The following is a 20795-nucleotide window of genomic DNA, read 5'->3' as shown; positions in this document are numbered from 1 at the left end:
CTGTATTGTCACATGATGAGCTTAAAGAAATAAGAAGAAATTCTGACCTCTAGGATAAACTGCCTACCTCTTCACAAGACTGTAGCCTGACTTTGCTTGCCTGACCCCTCCTTCTTCTGCACACATTACTTCTTTTCAAATAAAAGATGTAGTTATTTCACATTCCAATTTTTGCAGCAATAGGGCCTTCATTTATCTGCTTTATCACATAGATGTGTTAATGGATTTCCTGATAGTAAAGTTGAAGCTCTAAGACTTGAATGCAAACTTTGAGACAAGGGCAATGTATCTACATGTAGATCCCGCTGACGTTGTTGATGGGAAAAGGCCTGTAAAATGGAGTTTTTAAGAATTGCCACAGTATGCAATTTTCTACATGCACAGACTCGATTTAAGAAAATTTCTTACAGTAGATGCCTCACTTAGGCCCTGTGGTTGCCCCTCCCCATTACCTGGAGAAACTCCAAAAATGTTCCCTTGAACATAAACACAGGCAGGCATCATATGTGTACAAATACAGCCTTAGTCTCTAGAAAGTAGACTTCTTTCCATGCCCCCCCCCCCCCCATATCCTGATTAAACAAAACCCTCCAGGATTTATTTATCTTCATCAAGTTACCTTTAAACCCAAAATGAGATGTTGCCTAGTTCACATCATTCTGCAACAGACACACCACAGTAAGAAAAGGATGCACTTTTTAAATTCTGTTCCAGAAATGAACGAAGCTTTTTTTGGTCCTTTGTGCTATATATGAATGAAAACAGGAATTCTGTATTTCTTCAATGTCTATATGACTACATAGAAAATATTTTTGATGCATAATATAGCATATTTACACATCTATAACATAGTAAAGATACATACTTTCATGATGATAATTCAATTCACATGTGAGAGATATGTTCATTTGTCACGCATTCCACCATAGACATTATTTTCTAAAATGGAACCAATAATCATAAGGTTTAGTGTTTTCTTTTTAAAATGTAGCTTCTAATTAATATTTATGAAAGAAGATCCTATAGACTATCATAACTACTTAGCAAAATAAGGTGTGTATTAAGCTTATATTTCTTAATATAGCACATCCACAGTATCATGTTTTAAGTATATTTACTGCCAATAACAAATAACAAAAAACAAAACTGAATAAAAGCTTAACAATTGCATTATTTTCATACAAGGCACTACTAAAAAGGAAAATGGCAATAACAATAAAGCATGTATTTTGAAAAAAATCACATTGAAGATTAAATTATCCAACTATTTATCCAATTAGGATTATCTTGCATGGAACAGGAAATAAAGTAAATGTGATCAATCAATATAAAAAGCCTTTTTTTTTTATCTTGTTGACAAGATAGACTTAATCATTTAGATTTTTCCATGAACTTGATACAGCTTCATAGCAGGCCCAGAGCACTAATGTCACGCAGCAAGCTTTTGCTTCTGCAGTTTTAGAAGCCTGTTCTCTCAGTATGTCTCACGTAGGTAAAAAATCACTCTTTTCATAAGCAATATACCTAGACAATGAGAACAAACTTGTGAGTGTATTTATAACTAAATAGTTTTCTGGGTGAATACCTAAACTTCTCACCTGCTGTTTCTGAAGAGTAGATTCATTTTTTTTTTTTCTTTTCCGTTTCACTGTGTCTCAGGCACTATTTTGCCATTACTGTATCGCTGTCTCGGAAAAGACCTGTTAACTCCTTCAAATCTTTTTCCAGAAAATATTAACTGCATGCATTGAGAGTGAGATTCATTCATTTAACTTTTTTTACATAACTACAACTCCGTAGTCGCGCAACTAAGCACTTGTAAGGTACAATTTCTCTGACCTACTTTTGCCATCTAATTTAGGATGAGACGGATGACCCCTACAATTGCCTATTTCTGTCTGTTGAGTCTAAGGTGACTAACTCAGATGCAAATGTCTAAGTTTGTTCCAATGAATCCCACAGTGAGGATTTAACCTAGATGAGGGACTCATTGTTATAACACAACTGACGGACAAACATGAAATGCTGCATCTTTGCTAATAATTCCCTTAATTTACTAACTGGTGTTCAGATCATAACATCCAATTCGTTGCCTTGTTTAGCAAATTTAACAATCATCACAATTAAAGGCTAGGGAAGCAGATCCAGAGAAATTATATTCTTGGTTGATAGACTAACATTACATTTTAGCTATGAAATTCAAGATGTTTTTTCCCATGCCATCATGAAGAGAAGTAAAATTCCAAAACAAAGTTTAGTGACCTGATTATAACCAAATGATTAGCTTCTGGTATTCTGTCCGTTCCCAAAGCACAGTTTTATGAAAGCATTCCTTTAGCTTGATATACGATGTGCTCAACATAACACATTTATCCTTAAGGCTGTATGATTATGCCTTTGCTAGCACCTAGACAACACTTTTCATCCATGGTTTTCAAAGAAGTTTACAAAAGTAGATATATGACACTGACAAGCATTCGTCTTGTGTCCCATGATGTCAAAGTTGCATGCACAGTCTTGTCGTTAAAAGAAGTGTTACGTATCATACATTAAACACTGAAATACTGCAAATAATCTTTCTGGTCTGAAGTTATTGTTTATCTTATTTTCATTTTTGTAAGTGAATTTTTTTTAGAAAGGGAGCACATCTATCCACCTAGGAATATACACATTCAGTTTATGCTAAGAGAAAAATACATATTAATAAAAGTACTAAAGTAAAAAAAAAAAATCAGTGTTTAATCTGTTAAACAATAGAAAAATTCTTATGAACTAGTGATACTGTCATTGAACTGGAGAGAGTTTGAGAACAAGCTTGCTCTGGCTTTTTCACCCTATGATTTGGAATCTGCTCACAGTACTGCCAGCTTAACCAAAAAGGATTAACTCTCATATCCAACTGAGAACACAGATAATTCTCAGTAATTGGTAAAAAATGAAGATGAATGGGGCTGAGAGATAAGGAGCAATTAGCTCATCAGCAGTTACAGCTGTGCACTCAATCCGGATCTATCTCTTGAGTCTCGGCCCCTTTTAAAGAACCCAAGCAGAATAAGCACAGGACACCCCCTCCCAAAAAATTGCCGTACCTGCCCATCATTCCTCTGTCTTCCATTTTATTTCCATGCTATACAAAGACACCTGTCATAGCATTCTGTGTAAATTACTACCTCTCCCAGGACCTGTATCTACAGCCAATCTTCTTTTACACTTTAAAAAAAAAAAAAAAAAGGTGGGGGGGAGAGGAAAAAAAAAAACAAAAACCAACAAAACCCGGAAACCAAATGACTACTGTAGACACTCTTAAGTTCCCTGTCAATCGTTTCATTATAGCAGCATCATCTGTTTGAAAATATAAGCAATTCCCTCATCTAATTATAGGGAGGATTTGAGGTTCATTAACATTGCCAAGGCAGAGAATCAGATGTGCAACTGCAGAGCTGTGCTCAGTGGCCTGCATTCTCTGTTTCCTTTTATTTGCTTTTTCAAGGTCTCCAAGACTTTTTCCTGAAACCATAAAAGTAATTCTTTCCTTCAAAATAGACACGTGTGTTTAGAAAAAGGAAATGACTGCATTTTGTACTGTTCTATTATTGGGCAAGGTCACTGGAGAAAAATAATTTCACCTAAATAATTTTATCTCTGATTCTGGATGAAAAAAAAAGAATAATAGTATGCAAACAACCGTTACTTTTGAACAACAGATCACAGGAAACCTTGTGTTTGTCTCATAATTTTAAATATTGCAAAGTAATGCGGATGAATAGGAAACATAACATGCCAGGAAAACCTTTTAATTTTCAACACATTTTGTGGTTGTTTATGGATTAATGTGCTAGCCAAGTGTAAAATGTTGCCTTGTATTTCCTAACTGTGTTTAGAAACTGAGAGCACCAAAGTCTTCATGATTGCTTCACTTCCTTAAAGAAATAATAGCATTTTTTTTTTTGTATGAATGTAGTTTAAACAATGACATTTTCTTGGGACATCTGTTTTGAGATCACATTTTGAATAGATATGAACTCATTTCCTACTAAGCAAGTAATTTACTATTGTTGATAGTTGTTTACAAGTTTTATGAGTCAGATTATAGCAAGTGGCAAAGGTCTTTACAAATCCTTTGAGTATTCCCTAAAGTGTATGCATAGTGTTTTCACTACATAAAATGTTCGGGAAGCAAAGTATATGGACTGTTCTTCACTTCCTACCAAGTTACAGATAGCAAAGCCTAGCTCACAGAAATAGCTTTAAACATATTTATTTTCAAAGGCTTGTATCTTTTGCTGCTGCAGGTTAAAGAAGTATGATAGCAGGGTAGTAAGAACTTAAGCAGCAAGGAAATAACTGAGTTGCTCTACCTACCCATTGCTTCAGAGCATTATATGGTACATATGTAACTGATCCTAACATCATCCTAAGATGTTAATATGACAAGTAGAACCTCTTCAATGAAACTTAAAGTTTGACCTTGTCAGTGCCGTTCTTTTAATTCTGCAATTAAATTAAAAAAAAACCAAACACAGCATAATCTTCTTTTTGTTTGCTGCCATACGGAATTCATTTTTTAAACAAAAAAACAATTATTTATCTATCCTGCATGTTGTATGTAGAATTGCCACTAAAAAGAACCCAGGACATTTTTCCTTCTTATCTACAATGTAGCTCATATCAGCCAAGCTGTCACAAGACAGTACTTGATATAAACAAGAGATTGCAAAGACATCTCAGTAATCAATATTAGGATGGCTACAGTATGGAAGCCCCAACCACTGCATATCATTTGTCTCAGCATCTATTTCTATGACCAAATGAAGCATTAATTCAAATCATAAATCTATGGTGATTTAAATCTGGGAATGAGCACCTGCCTGCTTTAATGATTTATTTTGTACATTTCAGTAAGCAGGAGATTTGTCCATATGAACTGACAGGTCACCTTCAGATGCCAGTAGCAGACTGTTTATCACCATGCAGACTAGCATCTCATCTTAGCAAGTAAATATTAAACTAAAAGAATCCAATTGATTGTGGATGGGGGAGAAAGGCGTTGCAGCCATATATTTTACTCAGTGTGCTAATACCTCACCCTGATTCCTCTGTAATTTCTTTTTTTTTTTTCCTTTTTTTCCCCCTTCTAAAATGATAATTCTGGTGGGAGGATGCAAGGTCAAGGTTACCACACAAAACTGAGGGATATAAAATAATTACTTATTAGTATCATTGGCTTCCTTTAACTCCCTTCACTCACTAACGTTTTGGCCATTGCTTCAAAGGACCAAGTTAATAAATTTGTGGAGTGCTCTGTATAATTAATTATACAATGCTCATCTACAAAAACAACTTCCTATAATTCATATCAAGCAACTGATTAAAACCAAAAACCAAGGCAATTCAGAAGTAAACCTGACAATTCAACTCAAGAGCACATATTTTATTTATCTTCTTTTACATAGGCATTGGAACAGCCTAAGAACATGGTATAATCAATGCATGTACACTAATACACCATAATGCCTGTTACATATGGGCTAAGATCTATCAGTTAAGCTTTTAGCCTGGTTGGTTAGTTTGTTTGTTCATTTTCAGTTTGGTCAGGCACATAACATAATTTAAAATATAAACCAAAATCAGGTTATTTTCCTTTGTTTTATTCCTTCTTCCTGTCAACACTCAGTAATGTAGTATTTCAAATTCATGCCTAACAAGCCATAATTTAAAACATTAATGGTATATGGACTTGATAATATTTATTTGAAAAGACATAAATAAACATCTGAAAAAAATGCAGAGGAAAAAAAAGCACACACCTACTACAAAGCAACACCTTTGAAATACGAGTTCTTGTCAAGATAATACAATATGCTAATTTTCAAAAATGCAACTAATAAATAGAGGCTTAACTCTTAATGAACCTAATAATACCCTGGCAGTAGGGTAGTAGCAGTAGGAATCACTTCTCTGATTCCATAGGCATAACCGACACCGGACACTAGGTAGGGTTCACTATAAAAGAAACAAATAAATGCAAACTATTTTTGAGAAAACCTCCTTAGGAAGAGTATAGCTCAAGACTGGATGCACAGACAAGCACACTGTATTTCCAGAACCATTCCTCATGGAATGGAGACAACTGGAATGCTATTCACTCTACTCAGAAGAGCCATTTTTTTCTGAACAAAATTAACTCAATTCTTCATTCAATTAAATCAGGAAACTAACTGAAGTTAACAAGTAAGTTAAGGGGCTGAGAGGAAATTTTGACAATGACAATAAATAATCTTGCTTCGCTAACTTTGCACTACTAAAATAGCTAGATTATATTTAAGAAAAAACAGGGAGAATTATTAAACTGTGTAAAAGCAGATTAGCTACCTAAATTATGTCTCAAACAATGATTTTAAAATAGATTTTTTCTTTTTTAGCCAATTAAAATTCAGATATTCCTTCCATCCACTCTCCTACTAATACTTCATGTGGTTTACATGTTGATTGCCTGTTAACTTTTCCATTTCCATGGATGCACAAGTGGTTTGTCACTGGAACTGCCCAGCAGAATAGTAGTTCCATAATCCAATATTTGACAATTTATTTCACATAATGCATTCATCTAAGTCTGAAATTCAAATCTAAACTAGCTTCTAGTTCTAGTACAGACTCTTCATCTTCCCAGTTTACATTTACACTTTTCACTCTTTCTCATTACTTCACTTTTCTTCCTGTACGTTAGGGGCCACTTGGTCCTTCCACTTCATTTGTACCTATCTCCTCCTCCGAGATTTCAAAAACACCTGCTCTCTACGCCCTCTTGCCTTCTCTCCAAGAGGACAGTCTTTCCACTAATATTCTAGTGACTGCACATGTTGGTATCCGAGTACTAATACACTCATACAAGACTATTTTCTTTGCCATCACAGAGGGATTTTTTTAAGCCTTTCTTTAAAAGGAGAACAAAAATCTGGTCATCTCCTTATGCAGTAATGCATACATAGTGTTGTTATTTAAAATAGCATGTGCCTAGGTGAACCAGTTCTTTGAACTGCAATTCACATTATTTCTAAATAATAGCCTACCGATGCCTACTGAACTGTACAGAAATGCTGTTCACAAACACATATTTATTTATGTTAAGGCTAGTACATAACTCTCTAAGACTCATTTCAAATGTATTTAGGAGATGAAAAGCTAAAAAATAAACAAAACTAAACCAAAGAGCCAAAATAAAAACAAACAAAAAAATCCCTATCTTAAGCCATTTTATTCCAATATACACCAATCTTGCCTGCAGTCTTCTGAACGTACCTCTTTGTCATTGAATTTTTGTTGCTGAGTTAATACTGTCTCAACATGATAAAAGGAGCCAATACAATGAAATGGCATAACAAAACATTTTACAGCAGACACACACAGATGATTAAAGATTTAATCAACAACAACAAAAAGTTATTCTAGCTTTGAAGTATGCTTTAGCAAAACAAATTGTCCAAACAAATGAATAAAGTATACCGAAACAATTCTTTTTTGAGAAAGAACAAGAGTTGCTGATGGCTGCTTAAGAAATGGAAAAACCTGTTAACTACATTTTAAGAATGTGTTTATTAAAATAAAATATGATAGGAACTGCAGAGCATGGCAATAATTTATTGTGTATGTATGTTTTCCTTTTGTCACAGGGCACATGAAAGTATGAAATATTTTGCTTTCAAGCTTGTGTTCTGAATTACCTAAAGTCGATACCCAGCACACTGAGCAGGAGACATTGTTAAATTTCACTTTGACACCATCATCTGTCACCCTACCTGTACTTTGAAAAATGAACTCTAAGCAATCAAACCACTTTCTTTCATGGAAAATATTAACTGGAGTCTGCAAAAGTAACCTGCAAAGGAAAGAATGTTTTTGTAATAGTAACAACAATGCTGAATGCTGGTGTAAAGGTCAGATGTAAAATAAAACTAAAAACAATAAGAAAAGGAAAACAAATATGCAACTTTTTACACCAAATCAAGGACTTCAGAAGGAAGTCCAGAAGGATGACCATTTTAATAAAATATCAGAGCATTATGGACATACAATAATGCTGTCTCTCAGACTTACCAACACTTGAATTCAGATCTCCATTTTCAGAGTCTGCTCCATGCTGATTATTATTTGCATGATAGTTGGACATAGCTTCCAATTTAATTTTTTTCACTTTCATTGCTTCTGCTATGGCGGCATTGGTGGCAGCTGCTGCTGCTGCAGCTGCTGCTGTCAGGCCTGCAAAGAAGTATGAACAAAATTTAATATACATTTTTCTATGATTCTTCATTATTGTAGGGACTAAGACTCTTACTCTTCCTTCATGCTTGCTACGTAACGAACAGAGAACATTGCAGAATATTATTCCTCTTGTTAGATTTGAAAGCTATCAGCTTTTTCAAGTAAAATGTTTCACATCGTATTTAGATCGTTACTCCTGTATCCACCTAAATCTTAACTTGGTATCCAGTAACTGCAGTCATAATACAATCATAACTAGGTGCAACTACAAATACATACTTTCAGAAATCTAACTTAGCTTTGAATTGGTGTCTTACGTGTCTGGCTATGAACAGGTGAACACGTACATAACTGTATTTTGGAAAACAAAACCCTTTAGATCTCAAATGTTTGACATGCTAAAGAAAACAGAAAAAACAGGTATATAATTTCTATTTATGAGTAACAGATGAAAGAACTCAAGACATTTATTTCTCATTTCACACATAACAGCAAGGAGATGTGGTCATTTTAGGAAGCGTTCTTAGAAGAAAGGTTAGTAATGCAGAACATCAGTAAAATACTTTCTTTGTTTTCCCCAGACTTCAAGGCATTAAGGTATTTATCAACGAGAAGAGGAATTACTAAACCCATTTAATCCTAATCCCAAAGCCACCTTCAGGCAATCCAAGCACTCTTCCTCCCAAACCAAATTTCTGCCATCTAGCCATTTACAAGAATGTTCTACAAAAATGAGAAAACATCTCTTTGTCAAAAGCAATTAGAGAAATGGTCCAGTAATAGCTTCAAAACTCAAAATTAGATACAGCTTTTAATCAAAGCCACAAGCATAAGTTTTTGCCCTCTTCCCTGAGGCAGGATAATTCTTCTGCGGTCCCCAAACTGTGCTGCTACCCACTCAAGATCCCTTTGCTGCAGCCTGGGTGGTAGCAGAGAGAAGTCAGTGTCAAAACTTCACAAGAGCTGTCTACCCCACAGGATTGATCCAGGGGGGAAAGATAGAAATTAAAGAGAATTAAATGTAAGAAATGAAAGAGAAGGCATTAAACCAGCTAAGTTTTATTCAATTACACAATCTCAGCCCTCAGTCTGTGATGCCGCAAGAGGAGAACATACCCTTAGTCATTTTGAATCAACATTCTTGCCCTGACCATCGAGAAGGCTTGAAAAAACTCAGTGTAATTACTTTAAAGGTGCCTGCTTGTCTGATTTTCAGCTACTCTGAGAGGTGTGAAGTGTCTTACGGATCTCAAGAGGAATTAACTCCACAACTTACTATTCCAGCGGGCCAAGGCTGCTGCCCAGCATAGGAGGAGTGCAATTTAGCAGGAAAGACCAAATAAGCAAATAATCCCAGGCCGACGAGGTAAATATTGCTATTACCACTGCTTCCAAGGGCCTCTTGTTGTCCCCTTTGCCTCCTTAAATGGCAAATGCATTCACTCTTGCCATGTTTTTGGCTAGCCATGGGGAGGGACAGAAGGCAAAATCTAGCGGGGGGGAACGCAGAAGGTGAATGGACATCAGGAAAGCAATGAGGTGGCGTAAGAGGTACCTTTGAATACATTATGGCTTGACTCAAGGTTGCTTTCCCTTATTTCTTTGCATGACCGCATAAAGATTAGCAAACAGTTCCAGCCTCCCAACCCTCCTCACAGGCTGACTTCTAACACCTCCAAGTGCAACGAGAATTACCAAGTATGTGATAATTACATTCTACATAGGCAGAACAATATTACTTAGAAAACTGCTATTTCAGGTAGATGAAGATGTAGCAAAAGCCAAAAATCAAATCAGAAGGTGGATAAATACGAGGGTTTAATTTTATTTTAGCTTCTGCTACAATTACAAATTGTGCATGTTCTGATCTTAAGAAGGTATTGACAATAACATGGATTGCTTCCAATGATATTTTTAACTTAGAGGAAGGATATGAAGTTATACATTATACAAATTTGGTTACAGTCCCTAAATTAGGCCACAGAAAAAGGGATGGTGCACCTCTGAACTTTGGTTTGCATCCTGTGTTCATTAAACAATACAATAACCTATACTTCCTTTTTTTATATACATCACTGACAAACTAAAACTAGCATCTTTAAAGAACAATCCTTCAGAGGAATACTCAAATACAATATAACCAATGAATACAACAGCAGGCCTCAAACCTTTGGCTGTGACTCCACTTCCAGACTAGCAGTTTTTAAGTACTTCCAAGTATTAAGAGTAAATACCTCATTAAACAGACACTAGACATAGGACTTGTGAGCCCACCTGTAAATATTATGTCTCACTGGGGTAATGTCCTGGTTGCAGAACCGCTAAAATACAAACTCTCTTTTGCTACAAAATTTGCAAAAACGAATGCTTTGGTGCTCTCTCCAAAGCAAGACATAATGCTTCTCTCTAGAAGAAGCCATACCTTTGGACAGGGACTGGAAAACTAAAATACAGATTGCTTGGTTCTTCACTGTGATTTTCTCAAGATAATGCTTCTGATAACAAGTGATAACTTAAAAAAGCAGAAATTAAACTTCTAATTTCATTCCTTCTTTCATACAACCACATAAGCAATTGAAATAATTACTTTACTGTACAGCAATTAATTTATATACAAATCTGAAATGCGTGTCTCGTATAAGCACCGGTGTAAGTGGGGGGGGAAACGCAAGCAAGGAATAATCCTCAAAATTATAGCTTAATGCCATTCCTCATAGCAATTCCAGCCTAAAGCACAGTTTCTGCTTTACCGCTACCACTAGACTGTCATGATAGAGCAAAGCAAGCAGCAAGGAAGATCCCGAGCCAGTTACTAGAGCCCCTTGCATTATAATCACTGGTGCACTGTGGTATATTGTGGTAGGATACAAGACAACACCTTCTCTGTAGCACAGAGCCCGACTTATCTCACTTAACTCATTAGCAAAGGCAGCCAAATACATTATAAACAGAGGAGGTTAATAAGCTGCTATGTATCTATATGTATATTTTAAAATTCCAAACTTTAAAGTTCAGGTATGGGTATATACTTAGGTAAATACTTGGGATTTTTTTTTTAATTGGTTGTTCAAGAAAGCCTTTTGACCAAAACATTATTTAATATCACTTTAATCTTACAACAAGTAGCCAAGGAATTTCCAAGGTGCACACTTTTCATTAAAGAAATTTTATCTTCAAAAATGAGATAACCAGAAGTCATCTATAAAGGCAACTGAAATGGAAGAAATAATAAGGATCACACTGAACAGCCACTTAGATATTTTTTATTCTTTACAAATATTTATTAGAACAGTTAAAAAGTATCCAGGCCAAAATATTCAATGGATTAAAGTCAATAGTAGTTGTCATTAATATTCTGAAATTGATAGTTGTTTATGTCTGGCGTTCTTCCTGCTGATTATGCAGTGAGACAGGCAGCTTTATAAATATCTCATCACTCCATCGTCACACAAATTTCATCGACAGTGCTCATGCACAGCTATTAGCAATATGAATCTAACCATTACAAGAGGAAAGAAAATCGAACATGTGGCATTAATACGCAGTCCTGGTTCCTAACCATCTGATAGGCAGATGGTGTAAAGCGGATTCTCCAGCTGAAATGAAGGGGCACATCATTTAAAACCTTGTTTGCATTCTAACTGATATCAGTGCCATATTGATATACATGATACATCATGGCAGTATTTGAACAATCTAGTTTGTTTCAGTCATAAATGTTTACAGCCTTGTTTTTTATCTTTAGAAGCATGTTCTGAAGAGCGTATTTTTAATTTATGAAACCTATTGTTTACTTCTGTTGAACCAGAAGATTAGCGAAGAGCAGGAATATTAAATTACCACAACCACAGCAGTATAACTAAGATGGATGAATAAAGTATGGTTTTTCAATAAAAGATGTTAGTAAAGGAATTAAAAAATTAGCCTAGACATTTTATGCATTAAATACATTTATTCATTTAAACCTTACAGCTTTTTTCCCATGTGACATACTTAGAACTTTAATGCTTTATGAAGCTATTCATTTAAATCTCTTACTGCGTGCAATTAATCTTGTCCAACAATTTAATTCAAAAAGCAAAACATCAGAAAGTAAAGTTCAATTCAACCATCACGCTTCTGAAGTAATCTCCGTATTGCTGACAGTTCCTATAGACTCATCAGCAAAAGTCTGTTCAAGGTGTCTTGTAGGAGCCATATGAATTTGAATTACAGCTCAATTGAAAGCTCTCCAAGCCTTAGTAGGAACTCAGGAACAAGAAGCAGAACACCAAAAGAAAGCGTGAATGATCCTTTCCTACAAAGACCTTCTCTCTTCTGTCACTAGATTACTTTGGCCTGTTGGGTGTGTTTGTAGCTGTTAATTATGTTAATAAAGTTGCAGCCTGCTGCCTCTGCCAAATATAATCATAAGCTTTCTCCTGCCAAGTTCTAGTCTAATTTACACCCATGCAACTCTGCTGAAGTCAGAATTTCGTGGGTGAGAATGAGACCAGAAGTATGCCCAGTATGTGTGGTCTTTAATGCTGAAAAATGAGTGAATGAAACGGAAAACAATGACAAAAACCATACCATCTTCAGAAAACAATTCTGTTTTAAAAGCAAAATGCCCGAGAGAGCTGTCATATATCATGACAGATTTTCAAAATGTGTACGAATTACTGGTGGGCACTAAATCACATCCTGGGTTTCTGCCTTCCAACAAATACTATTCCCTGCCTTAAGAGAGAGCTCTTAAAACTTTCAGTTTTGATGGCATCAGCAGCTTACAACACATCCCATTAGTGAAGGAAAAAAGAAAAAGAACTATGAGTGTAACTTTTTTAGCCTCAAGTATGTCTCAAAATACACACTTGTGAATTTTATGCCTAAACTTGGTCCTGGGACAACTTACAGTTATTTAAGTAATTGATCTTAATTCACTTTTAACTTCCTTCTCATAACTATTTCTATTAGTAATTATCATTCCTAATAGTTATTCCAATAAATAATTAATAACTTCCTTCATATAACCATTACCTTCCTTTACATATACCATATATATATTTATGGGTACATAAAAAATCCAATAATATATACACATATTTTCACAACGTCTTTCTTTAGGACTTTGAGAAAATTGTCAAGGTACCTTACCTTTGCCATCACAGAACCGGTAGAAAACCAAAACCCGACTGTCAGCAGTGTGTTACATTTAATTCAATTTATTTGCTGGAAACTTCATTCTACAGAAACGCTTTATTTATTGCGTGGGAGGAGGTCCAGATTTCATCTAAATTCTGAAAGTACTCCTTTCATTATTTCAAATTAATGCTTAATCCTTTTTCTTATATTTTATTTCAGTGGTACTGACTTGAAAATCATTCATGTCTTTTCTTGACTTAATTCCAGTTTTTATACTGAGGTTCTTTCTTGGGTGAAATTCTTACTAAAATCTGAAAAACTCTGCCCGAGAAAGAAAGGCAGGGTTACCTCCTAGGACTTGACCCCGATCACTGCTGATTATTGCAGTGGTTTCACAGGTTTCAGCAGTTCAGGTACAAGTTTTTGGTAGCTTATTATGCTGCTGCCCAGTTATTTCAAATGAAATAGGATCCTAACCTTAGTCTCTGATCTAATGGGTGTTTTATATAGTGTGATACATAAAACAAGAAGGGGAAAGCAATCTGCAGGAGGACAGAGGTCTGATTACATAGACTGGATTGCAGAAAGGGGAACTTCAGACTACACCGTCATGTTCTGCTAAAATATACTGAGTTTCATTAGTAGCATTCTTTATGTATAATGTAGGCCTGGAATCTCACAGTTATCCAGAAGCCTTATTTCTGTTAATCTGCCTGGATTGATCCAATACAACAATATTGGTATACCCTAAAAATTTCATTACCAGTTATTTTGGGATAATCAAGAAATTCTTGTCTGGCCCTTCTAGATGTATTTTCCTGCTCAGCTTGTGCGGTTCAGCATAAACTCCTCATCTAGATCATTTTTTAACATCTTTAAAAGGACTATTATTAAAGGAGTCATGTAAATAAAAGTGAAGTAACTAACTGCACTTTAAATATTGTTAAAGAAGGAATACTTAGAAAAATTCAGCCATGTCATCTGGTTTAGACTGGTGCAACTAAAATGAAATTGCCAGTCTTGCACTGGGAGAAAACCAGTGTATGTGAGGCTCAAACCATCTGTTGTTCATCACACTAATCAGACCTTTTTCCTGTAACTACTCCTAAATTGCAATATGAATTTTGAGGTCTGGGTATTGCACTTAAAATAAACAAGCAAAAGAGCTAAATTTCCACAGCAATCTTCTAATCTAAAAATCTTTTTACTTACAATGTGTCCCCTCAATAACACAGTTGCAGAAATAAAACATTGACTAGAGAGAACTAGTGTCCTCTTGATTTGTTTTGTTAAAAGCTGATAAAACTTAAGAGTGTATTTCTTGAATGAGAACTACTGGCAGGTTCAATGATGCTGCAAAAAAAATGTGTAAATGTAATTATTTTATCACTAATATTTACCATGTATGGAACTGATGGACTTACATTCCATGAAGTTATTCTTTATTGTGGATTTATTCCTTTGTACTGAAGAGTAAAAAGTGAAATCATAAAGTGCATTTCAAATACCACAACAAATTACTGTTATAGCTTAACGGTGTTTTGTAATCTGTGAATTTATTATTGGCTTGATGCGATTGTGAGGGAACTAAACAATGTATACTGCATAACTGCCTTGCTATATTGTGCTTTTCAGCAACAGTTTAAAATCCTACTGGAATGCATACAGCATCACTACAATACAATTAAGAGAGAACATTCTTTCTTAAACAACAGTCATCTTTTCAAAAGCAATAGATTCTCAGTTCTCATTCAGTCTGTTGCATTATTCATTTCATGTGCAACCTCATGCTGGACCATAAATTGTTACTTTATCTAATCAAAGGCGACTTAACTCCACAGAAGGTCAAAGGTTTAATTTTGTGAAGTATTATCTTACGCTATGAGTTTAACGGAAAAATAGAAGAAGAAAAACAGCCAAGAAACTGGTAATAAATGAACCTTTATTGCCTCAGGCATTGGCCTAGTTAATAAACTTTCATTGAAGGTTTCTTTCAACTGTTATGGACAATGAGGTAAAAAAAAATCTTAAATTACAGCCATGTGTGACTTTTAAAGCAGGCATTCTTTTTTATCTCAACCTCCCCAGCTTAGGAAAAAGACAAAGAGATTGTCTTCAATTTCTTAACCAAAAATGTATGCTTCTAAACAGATGAAAAAGTGCAGATCAAGCCTTTTTAAAAGCAGAGGTCAGCTTTGAACAATATAAAAAATACTTTTCCTTAAGTGTTGAATCTTGATCCACAATCTCTTTAACCGAATAGCATGCAGTTCAAAAAAAAAAAAAAAAAATGTGGGAAGGGAAAATATATATACTAACAATATATTATGCTAACAAAGATGCTTGGTTCCTAACAGACTTTCTGTTTTACATTTGCATTGCTAGAGTGCAATAATGGCTCTTGTTTAATAGAATGACTTATTATGGGAACAACTTCCCTGCACTTTTTGCAAACAGAAGTTCCTTTCTTCTTTTTGTGTGTATTATCTCATGTTCTCACAATACTATTCTTGCTGTTACGAGAAATTAAAAGGTTTAACATAATGACAGTTACTGGTAGTTATTGGTGTTCCATGAATTTTCTTGATTTAATATTCTTAGATTTGACTAACTACAATGTCTTTTATTGACATATTGTTTGAGTTCAGTTTAGAGAAATGTATTTCAGTTTAAGTTATACAGTCAAAAACAGTAAGAAAATCAGTAGTACTTAATGAAAGCTTAGCCTTTAACGTTAGTCTAATTTATAACTAGACGGACACAATTAATTAATTGTAACACTGCTACAATTCCAAAATACTGAAAGGACATGTTCATGCCTGTAACGGCAGTAATGTAGCTAAATACTCATAATCTTTCAACCAGCAGGAGCTTTTGTAGGTTTTTTTATAAACCTAATCCACAGCTTGACACAGATCCTGGGGTAATGGCACACAGTTCTTTGATTAAACTAATATCTAAACACTGTGGAGGCTGCCTGATGGCCCTGTGGAAGTACGTCTCCCTGCAACTTCTGAGCTCAGCCTTGCAAACAGAATTGCCAAATTCCTTCCGATAGACCCACTGTAGTCCAAACGCCTAATCATGTGTGTGAAATTTAACTTAGTCATGTGTGTAAGTATTCGTGGCTTCAGAACAAGTTCAGTATAAAATCTGTGGACTGCAGCCGTGCAGTTTTAGCTTTTATACCCTTCTGATGGGATGGATGTGCCTGCAGAGGGACCAGTTCTCTGCATTGGGTCCACATACTGAAGAAACAGCTTACTGATATTTACTCAATGTGGTATCAAAGCCTTTGTGGCCTTTATGGCTTTGTCCCAAAGCAACATTTTTGCCCAAAGAATGAAAGATTAGATTTGTACTTTCGGTGGAAAAGAATAGTCAGCTACAGACTTATTTCAGGCTCCTGCCTTCCCCAAGAAATGAAAACAGCATTATTCCTACTCATGAAAAGAGAAGGAAAGGAATGCAGGGCTTTAGCTGCAAACCATTGCCTTCTCTGCCTAAGATGAAATATTATCATAGCTGCTCATTAGCGTATCTTCAGAAGACCTTTAAAATATAAACTTACTATTTCAAGATATTTTAAACAAAGTTTTCATAGGATTATTCATTAACAGCATAAGAATATGCTACATGTATAAATAAAAATTAAAATACCTTTGAAGAACAATTTTGATTCTGTTCTGTCATATTTAGCTTTAAAGTAGATACTGTTTCCCCCCCCAAAAAAAAGAAATCAGAAACCTTCATATTACAATATATACTGACAAATTCTGTAATATTCTTCAGGTTGCCTCTCTGTATTGGCAGTGTGCAAAGCAGGTTGCACCAAGCATTATAATGACAGAAGTCAATATAATGCTGGAAAAAATCCCAGAAATCCACTGGTTAGCTCAAGGCATATATACCATTGTTTTAACACAGAAAGTTGGGTAAGAGAATTTTCACGTTTCAAAATATAAAGAATTCACCTGAAAGGGTCAGGAGAGTCCGCTCTCCTCCTCCATCCCTCTATTCACTTGAAGTGTTGTAACTTCAAGAGCTGCACTGTGGCTTTGGGGCTCTTTTTTCCTTTTTTTTTTTTCTTTTCTTTTTTAAGTTTCATCAGATCCATTATGCATTACGCTGCGCCAGAGGCAAGGCATGGGGCTAAATGTACTATTACAGCACAGTGATAGCAGAGTATTGTACTGTGATGCAGGACTGTGATACTGTACAAAGTAGCTGTGATAACGACTTACGGGGAACACTGTGTAGTCCTGCTTTCAGATTAAAAGGCAGTCAATTCTTACAGACAGCCCTCTCTCACCTATATGTTCTACTTGTTGCACCTGGTAACAGGACACTAAATCCCATGGGCAGCACCCTGAGAGCTGACCAACGCACTAGACAAATCGTATTCTGGTGGCTTCTTACATTTGAAGGCACCCGTATCTCTTTCCAATACAAACCATGGCACAACAGTGGGATGATGTGCACTTGTGTCTTCTCCCAGCGCTCAAAGCAACACCAAATTATCACCCCAAATCAAGGGAGTTCTCTCAAGCCCACAGTGTTATCAGACAGTGACATTTCTGAATACTTTTGTTTTGTACCTCAGAATTTCCTGGTACTCAAAAAGTAAATATCTGAAGACTGTTAATAACGTTAAAGGGAAAAATGTGGTATTTATAATGCATACATAATTATTGTATTTGGTTATAATATGAAAACAAACATGCAGTAACTTTTCTACAGTTCCTATCATATCAATGTAATTGCAGTCTATATTATGAAAAACCACAGCCATTTGTAAATTCAGATTTACATACGTGATCACACATGCTTTCAAAAGGTATAATCTTTGAAGCCAACAGGTGACTGGTACCACTGTCTACCTCATTACAGACAAATATTCGAAGCTCACCAAATATGCAAGCCTAAGGGGGTCCCAAGATTGTCTTTGGCAGAACCCCAAGAAATCCTCATGAGATCATGTACAAATGACATTATATGTACATTGCTAACAACACTTTGTAGAAGACAAAATTTTATGTTACTATGCTCCTCTCAAGTTGGTGGCATCAATCAATAGACAAAATATAACAGTATTCCACAGATTCCACATTTTGTAGGGAGAACTAGATTACAATTTGCAGCAGATAGATAATTAATCTTTTCTCAAGCCATTAATAAACAGGCTATCAATAGAGCAGGATTTTTACAAATCTATCTCTTACTGGAAATCACTTTCCTCCACCTTGTCAACACTTGCACAAGACTGGGATGGGACACGTGTTTTATAATTTCTCATTCCTCTGGGTTATGACCTTCTTTCTTATAATTTCTAAATTCCAAGTTTTAGACTTCTCTGGCATTCAGATTGGCAAGATGGACTGCATGTTTAGCACAAACTGAATGATAAAAATAATTGACAAAAATTTAATTAGCATCTAGATAATAACTCACTTTTTTATGCCAACCACGAGTAATCTAACTTCCAACCAACTGCAAGATGCAATTCCAATAGAGATTAGCAATGAGAGTATCAACACTGGAGATGAAGCACATGGAGAGAAAGTCTTTAATTTTTCAAATAAAAATATGCATAGCCTGTTTTTGGTAAGTAATATATGTGCATTTCTTTGTTATTTTCTAGACATTGCTAGTCTTCAGTGCTGTAACTTCTAGACTAAAATTTTCCATATGTATCATTTGGAAAATGGAACAGGAGTTTTGGTATTACTTTATCCTAGAAATCAGAAGAGCATGCACATTCTAATGATTTGATACTAATGTTGATTTGAAGTCACTTTGGAAGTCATACAGGTAGCTAATAAGATTTCAAGTCTAAACTATTGATTATAATTTACAGCATTTGTTGCTACACAGCCCAAAGAGCTTGGTGGCCACTCTAAAGTGAAGTGAACAACACATGAGCTCTGAAATGTGTCACATGGACTGCTGATGTACAGAACTCCAAGCTTGTTTGGCATGCCTAAGCTTGAGAGGAAACAAGGGGAAATGACTGGGTTTGTTGCAATTCCTTACACTGCATTGCTGAGTTTCTTTAAAATTGAGTTCTTAATCACTAGTTAAGACACATTAAAACATATGCTCAGTTTTGGAAACACAGGAATTACTTTTTAAAAGCAGGCAGACCTAGTGTTGAATTTAATTTTGTGATGCACTTACAGCCCATAAAATTAAGGAAATTTTTTCTGCCAGTGGTTCAAGAAGTTTATGAGACATTTCTAGCATTCTCTTTGTTTGTTCTGTTCTTTAATTGGATATATTAGTCACATGCTATATTTCTCTGCCAAGCTTGAAAAAGAGTAGTTCCTCCATCTATCAAAACAGATTTTCAATGTCAATAACAGGCCACAAGAGAATGGTGTTTTATCCAAGCTGCATTCTAACCAATGGGTGGTATACAGTGAGGTTTCACATAATAAAGGTAGATCAATCAACACAATTCTGTCCTTCCAGCAACAATATTTAATAAAGATGCCATATCATCTATGGAGACATTCATATATGCACAATGTAGTACCACAATCAAATCTGCAGCCTGTACATGCATTTGTATTTACATTTTTCTCTCTTTGCTGTTGACACCCTGTCCTTCTCAACTACAGAAAACACACTTCAAAAGTGGCACTATAGCATTGTCTCAACTCACCACGCTTTCGAAGAAAAATATTTACAAGTAGGTTTCTTCTATTTTCATGTTTGTTGTAAGAAAGCTTACATTGTAGGAAAACTTTAGTGAAATTTAGTGAAACGTTCCACTTTCGTTGGAAACTGCTACCATTCAAGCATAAGTGATGGATATTCCTCATATGAAAGAGCATGAAATACAAAATGAGTTATAAAATGGCTTCAGTGCATGGAAAAAAGATTGCCTCCTACAATGTTGATGATACACAAGAATTTTGCATGGATTCATGCTTCCAATCTCCTAAATGAATATTCTGTTGCCATTTCTACACCAAACTAACAGATTGCCAGAAAGCCAATTGTATCCTGGGCTGCATAAAAAGAAGCATGGCCAGCAGGTCGAGGAAGGTGATTCTCCCCCTCTACTCCTCTCTTCTGAGATCCCATCAGGACTACTGTATCCAGCTCTGGGGCCTGCAGTACAACAAAGACATGGACCTGTTAGAGCAGGTCCAGACGAGGGCCATGAAAATGATCTGAGGGCTGGATGAGGAAAGGCTGAGAGAGTTGGGGTTGTTCAGCCTCGAGAAGAGAAGGCTCCAGGGAGACTTTATTGCAGACTTTCAATATATAAAGGAGGTTTATAAGAAGGATGGAGAAAGGCTTTCTACCAGGGCCTGTAGTAACAGAATAAGGGGTAGTGGTTTTAAACTGAAAGAGGGTCATTTTAGATTGGATATAAGGAAGAAATATTTTACGATGAGGGTGGT

At 35.5% G+C, this 20795-nt stretch overlaps 1 protein-coding gene across 6 annotated transcripts in view; it reads right to left on the bottom strand.

Annotated features, from left to right (window-relative positions):
• The window catches only part of DACH1 (dachshund family transcription factor 1), a 366735-nt gene that overhangs the window by 167889 nt on the left and 178051 nt on the right, over positions 1-20795 (bottom strand). For all 6 annotated transcript variants that reach the window (XM_030036529.1, XM_030036531.2, XM_030036532.2 and 3 more), the window contains exon 3: positions 8095-8256. In XM_030036529.1, the coding sequence (XP_029892389.1) occupies positions 8095-8256 (162 nt within the window). The remainder of the gene's footprint in view (positions 1-8094; positions 8257-20795) is intronic.

The sequence above is a fragment of the Aquila chrysaetos genome, chromosome 14 (assembly GCF_900496995.4).
Source record: "Aquila chrysaetos chrysaetos chromosome 14, bAquChr1.4, whole genome shotgun sequence".
Classification (NCBI taxonomy): domain Eukaryota; kingdom Metazoa; phylum Chordata; class Aves; order Accipitriformes; family Accipitridae; genus Aquila; species Aquila chrysaetos.
The sequence above is the reverse complement of the archived record's forward strand: the minus strand, read 5'-3'. Positions and strand labels throughout refer to the sequence as shown.